Here is a 6,008-nt window from a genome sequence, read left to right on the forward strand (position 1 = left end):
GGCTGTGAGCCGAGCATCACCTTGTGACTCCCTGCCTCCCCCGGAGGCTCCCGGCCGGCTGGACCCAGCGCAGCCCCGGGGAGCTGAAGGCAGCGGGGGCCGGGGAGGAGTTTCCAGCTCAACTTCGCCGGAGGAAGGGGGGGGGGGGAGAGCAAGAAGGGGGTGGGGGGGAGAAGTTGCAACTGAGAGGGGCTCTGCAAAGAGTCATGAATGTGAGCAGAGACAAGGTCGGTGACATCTCCATCCCGGCAGCGGCAGCCGCGGCGGTGACAGCCCCCGCAGCCGCGGCGGGCATCGGCGGGGAGCCCTGCGGCTTGCACGGGGAAGGCATGGACAGCCATGGGGAGCAGAGGCTCTCGGCCGGCGGCGAGCTGCAGCTCTACTCCTGCCCTGGAAGTAGGGACAGGCAAGGGGACAACCAGAGCAACACCCCCGGACAAGAGGGGGCAGTGGCTGCGCTGCCCATGGTGCACAGAACCACCTCCTTCTCCGTGCTCGACATCCTGGACCCTAACAAATTCAACAGCAAGCGGAGGCACTGCGCGGGCTTGTACAAATCGGTGGGCACCGAGTTCACGCTGGGGGCGGAGGATAAGCCCGAGGACTCAGGGACGGAGCTGGCCGAGCAAAAGGCTCTCGCCGAAGATTTCGACACGTGCAAGAAGTCCGCGGAGCTGATCAGTAAGTAGGGCTGGGGGCTCGGAGCCCCCCCACCCCGGGATGGGAGGGGGCTCGAGTGTTTTGTTTCAGGTCCATCCTTCCCCCGCTGGCAGCCTCGGGAGCCGGGGGCGCTGGGAGCAGGCGGCTCTCGGGGAAAGGGAAACGCTCCCCGCATGGGTGCTGCGGGAGGGAATGAGGTGGAAAACTGTGCTAGGCTGGGGGGCGGCAGAGCGGAGGGACGGGGGCATCACCCCGGGCCAGGCCGGAGCTGGCGGCGTTTCCCCGGGGCTGGCACCGGCCGCGCTCCGCTCCCCGCGCTCGCCCCCCCTGCCCCGGGGAGCCCTGCGGGGTCACCCCGGGCTGGTCGAGCTGTGCACCCCCAGAAGAGGCAGGAGGGGTCCCGGGGGTGCCGGCCGGGCAGGGATCCCGCCATCATCTTCCTCCTCCTTCCTTGCCCTGGGTGCGAGCTCCGGCTCGGGCAAACTTGCAAGCGGCTCCTAGAGCGGAGGCTCCAGAGGGCCGGAGCTCCGGCCCCGGGGGTGCGAAACCCTCCCTCCGTGCCCCCGCCTCGCCTGGGTCTCCCCAGGCATTTCTGACTTCTATGTATCTTCTCCCCAGCCTCTAACCCCGCTCTCCCCATCCCTTCTTCCCCCGCCCCCGCCGCCCCTTGCTCTGGGCGACAGATTCAATTTTCTCTCTCCCTTTGGCTTTTTTAGGACAAATCAGACTAATTGTGACAAAATGCTGGTTATCTCTGGAAAAACAATTAAATTCCTTCGATTACATTTAAGGTAAAATGTGCTTAGCAGCGTAAAGAGGCTGGATAATGGGGGAAATCGCCCCAGAGTGGCATGTCGGACTGCCTGGATCGATATCCTATTATCGAATTGTGCATATCTCTTTCAAGCACCTTGCAAACTCTTCCCTAACATCTAAATTATAGGGTCAAAATTCGGATAATTACTCGATTAAAACCTATTACACTTATTAGGGCTCGCTATTGATCGGGAATTGCATTCGACCCAAGCTCTAGATTGCTTTTTCTTTCTGGGTCCAAACATCCCAACTTTCTCACCTCCAAACACCGCGACTCTGGGGATAGCGGAGGGTTTACCAGAAAGGAGGGTAGTTGTGAAAAATAGCTGTAGCTATTTTGTGTCCTGAGAGGGCAGAAGAGGCAGCGAGTGGTGGGGGATAAACTTCTCGGGCAGGGAAAAAACATTTCTCTTTGCCTGGGGCAGGAGAGGAGAACTCGGAGCTTTCTGGTCCAGCCATAGCGTGGCTCTTTCCGTTAAAATTAGGCAGCGAAAGAGGTCTGGAATCTGCTCCAGCAGATTGCAACAGGCTCATTTTTAATCTCTACAGCAAAAGCAGGAACGGGGCATTAATAGAATTCAAAAGAGATTTTTAAAAGCTGCGCGTAGCTGGGGTAATTATTCGTCTAAACTCATCTGACTTTTGTCATACTAAACAGATCCGAGCGATCAGAAAGACTGACGAGGTCAGCCTATCGCTAATCTCCCGCTTTTATCTCCAGACAAGGAGAGAAATGCAACTCTATCACTTCTCTAAAAATAAATCTCTCCCGAGGCACGGCCGAGCGTAGCGCTTCGGGCGAGTTTCTCGGACACTTCGCACATTTCGCCCGTTGGTCCTACCCTCTTGATATTAAGGCAACAGATCTGGGACTGCTCGAAAACCACGAAATCGAATTCCTCTCTTTCCCCATCGTAATTAATATTAGCTCAAGCAGTAGTTTAATTTAGGAGAAATGTTCCGAAAAGTAGCTCTGGCTAGAAAACTACCAACAGGCGGAAAACGCGGAGGTTTCCTGGCAAAAAGAGCGAAAAAAGCGCTTGCCACACACCGCTCGTAAAACTCATTTATGTTAAAAATAACTGTTAAAACTCCGTCTCAAATTAACATTTAACATCTTCCAGTGAACAAAATCTCAAATCCAGCGTCCATCTCCGTCGCCAGTTGTAAGCGCGCTGCATGTTTCTGTTGAAAGAATATTACAGTGGAGCTGCGGCTGGGATTTCCCAGAGTTTACTGGAAAAAAACAAACTCTCCAACACCCGCCGCGCCGTCCGCGGCCGGTGGGTCCGAGCGCGATGGGCGCTGGCGCTGTGCCCCGTCCCCAGATCTGCCCCCCAGGGGTGCCTACACGATCTCTGCATTGTTGGTGCAAAAATTACATCAGATTCTACAGGTTGCAGGATGCTCGTTCGGGTTGGGTTGGGCAAAAACACAACCGGGGCCACGGGGCTGTGCGGCGACGATCGCTCGGTTTTTCCCTGCGCGGATCTGACCCAAAAGCTCGGAAGGGCTCTTAGTGAGCCCCAGTTATTGAGGGAGATTTCCCGGGTGAAAAGGATTACCATAAACTTCTTTGGCCCTTTTTCTCCCAGTGAGCCAGCCGTACCCGACGTTAACCAAATCAGCTCGTTGAATAAAACACACTTTTTTATAAACGCTCCTAATCTCATACACGGGCTTTAGGGCGTCCGGCGTCAGGATACGGACCAGGTTTGAAGTGCAACAGCGTGTTTGGGGTTGTTTTGAGGATTAAACCCGAGTAAAGTTCGCGCGGGATAAGGGTGATAGATAAGCGATTCGCTTTTTCTTTGCGTATCTCGGTTAATCAAGGCGAAGGAGCCCCTGAGGAGAGGGTTCCCGGAGCTGCACCCCCGCTGCAGGTGCGAGCGGAGGGAAGTTTCGGAGCGACCGGCTGAGAAGGACGGCGCTCCGGGGCTCTGCCCCGCCGCGCCTCCGACCATCCCGGCCCGGCGGCGGGGGACCGCGGGGAGGATCTGCCCCCCCGAGGAGTCCGAGCCCCCGAGCGGGGGCAGGAGCAGCCGGTTCTCTGGAAAACGCGATTTGCTTCCAGGCTTCATAATGACAGAACCGCCAGTAGAAGTCCAATAGCCTTAAATATCAGATAATTACCCTGTTCTCCGATGGAGACCCGTTAATTGGAGCGTAATATAAACCCAAATAAATTAAATGACCGTTAACTAGTTTGTACATTACACAAAATGAGTTTAATTAAGTTTGCATCTGCTCTGCTAATCAATACAAGCATTTACTCCACTTTAATACTTCCATCTCCAGAAGTGACAAGAGGTCAAACCAGGTGGAGAAAGGGTTAAAAATGCCAGAGCAAAACCCAGCGACTCTCCCATCGATGCGGGGATTTCCGCCGCTAAAATTGTTCTAATGCGATGCGACACCTTTGCTACCCGCTCCCAAAACAGGGGAGCGCGGGGGCTTCTCCCCCGGCCGGCCCCTCGCCCCGCCGCCGCTGCGGGGAACCCCGGGGACCTCCCTGTTGCCTTCCCGGAGGCCTTTCCAGCCCCCGAGGGCTTTGTGGATGCGCTGGCGGCGGCGGGAAGGGGGGTATATCCCCTGCCCTGCCCCCCTCTTTCGCCCAAGGCGGGCAGCTCGGAAGGGGCAGCGCTGGCAAAGCCTCCCCGGCCCGGCCCGGCCTTTCCCGGCGCCAGGGCTCCAGCCCCCGGGGCGGCCTCGGAGGCTGCTCTGAGCCCCATCCCGGCCGCTTCTGAACGGCTCCTCGCCTTGTGTCTCCCCCGCAAACCCGGCCTCGGGGGAGCGAGGGGCAGCGCAATGGGACGGGGCGGGGACCGGCCCTCTCCCCCACCATCATTCCCGTCCCACCAGCAGCGGGGACGAATCCTCCCCACGGCGGGGCAGGGCCGGTTTCTCCCCGCTGCCCTTCACCCCGGGAGGGGACCGGGGCGTCGTGGGCAGGGCGGAGGGGGACTGGGTCTGGGCCCGGCGGTGAGTCCTAACAGCGGCTGTGGGTTGTCCGCAGAGGACGGCGAGCTCTACAAGGCCGAAGAGTGCGAGCTGGACTACAGCAGCCGGCCGAGCCGCAGCCCCGACAGCGAGCTGCCGGACGACGAGGAGCTGTGCAGCGAGGAGAGCAGCAGCACCAGCAGCAGCAGCAGCGGCAGCAGCTCGGCGGCACCCGGCGAGGCCGACCCGGGCCACCTCCACGCCGAGGCGGGCGGCGACCCAGCCCCGCCACCGCCGCCCCCGCCGCCGCCGCCGCCGCCCCCCCAGCAGCAGCCGCCGCCGTCGTCGGCGGGTCCCGGGGGCGGGCAGCAGGGCCAGCAGGCCAAGCCCAAGAGGAAGCGGACGGGCTCGGACTCCAAGTCGGGCAAGCCCCGGCGGGCGCGGACAGCCTTCACCTACGAGCAGCTGGTGGCGCTGGAGAACAAGTTCAAGTCGACGCGGTACCTGTCGGTGTGCGAGCGCCTCAACCTGGCGCTCTCCCTCAGCCTCACCGAGACCCAGGTGAAGATCTGGTTCCAGAACCGCCGCACCAAGTGGAAGAAGCAGAACCCGGGGGCCGACACCAGCGCTCCCACCGGCGGCGGCGGCGGCGGCGGCGGCGGCGGCGGGGCCGGGGGCGGGCTGGGCGGCGGGGCGCTGCCGGGGGGGCTCAGCCCGCTCAGCCACTCGCCGCCCATGGGCAACCCGCTCTCCATGCACGGGCCCGGCAGCTACGCCGGGCATCCCGCCGGCGGGCTGGTGTGCGCTGCCCAGCTGCCCTTCCTGCCCAGCCCCGCCGTCCTCTCCCCCTTCGTCCTGGGCTCGCAGACTTACGGCGCTCCGGCTTTCTACACCCCGCACCTATAAGCCCGACGCCGCTTCTTCCCTCCCGCCCGCCTCCTCTTCCTCCCACCCCCGGCCCCTTCCCGCTGCACCCCGCCGCCCCTCAGGGGCCGCCCGGGAGGGACCGGTCGCCGTGTGGCTCTTCCCCCCGCCGCCCCCAAAATACCTACCCCCCCCTTCCCCAAAGGTGACACCAAGGACTGCCACAGCGGGAGGGGAAGGGGGGGACCAGGGGCTCCCCTCGGCCACCGCGGTCATTACCACGGCCCTTTTTATACGCGATGTGTCCGGACTGCACTTCTGCGGGGAGGAGGAGGAGGGAAACCTCCCTCCTCCGTGTACATACAAGTAGATGTAAACCATCGTTACCTGTATTTTTATTTTCACCGTCTCTCGTTGCTATGTGGGTTTGGTTATTTTAATTACTTTTAATTTAATTTAATTTTTTTTTTTTTTTGGCTTGGTTTTTGTTCTGGTCTGGCCACTTGTAAAAGACTTTTTTTTTTTTTTTTTTTTTAAAAAAAAAAAAAAAAGAGTATGTACCCATTTGACTCTCAGGGTAAAACTATCGGTCCTGTCCCCCGACACTGCGGAGGCAACGACGCGCCGCTCCCTCCCGTGACCTCACGGTGACGACGGTTATTTTTACATACGTCACTCTTCAACGAAACCCGGAGCTGGAGGAGCCGCCGCGGACAGGGGGGAAGAGG

At 60.1% G+C, this 6,008-nt stretch overlaps 1 protein-coding gene across 1 annotated transcript; it reads left to right on the forward strand.

Moving 5' to 3' along the window:
* The first annotated feature begins 206 nt into the window (after positions 1-206).
* Positions 207-5,322, forward strand: NKX1-1 (NK1 homeobox 1). The gene is made up of 2 exons (XM_086464835.1): positions 207-681; positions 4,493-5,322. The coding sequence occupies exons 1-2, from the start codon at positions 207-209 to the stop codon at positions 5,320-5,322; spliced, it is 1,305 nt and encodes a 434-aa protein (XP_086320961.1).
* Positions 5,323-6,008: the final 686 nt, after the last annotated feature.

Source organism: Leptosomus discolor, chromosome 4, assembly GCF_034619465.1.
Source record: "Leptosomus discolor isolate bLepDis1 chromosome 4, bLepDis1.hap2, whole genome shotgun sequence".
In the NCBI taxonomy this organism is placed as follows: domain Eukaryota; kingdom Metazoa; phylum Chordata; class Aves; order Leptosomiformes; family Leptosomidae; genus Leptosomus; species Leptosomus discolor.

Excerpts from the sequence above, each read along its gene's own strand:
- NKX1-1 (XM_086464835.1), top strand. The coding sequence starts at position 207 with ATGAATGTGAGCAGAGACAAGGTCGGTGACATCTCCATCCCGGCAGCG. Across the intron at positions 682-4,492 it reads GAAGTCCGCGGAGCTGATCA|AGGACGGCGAGCTCTACAAG; the intron begins GTAAGTAGGGCT and ends GGTTGTCCGCAG.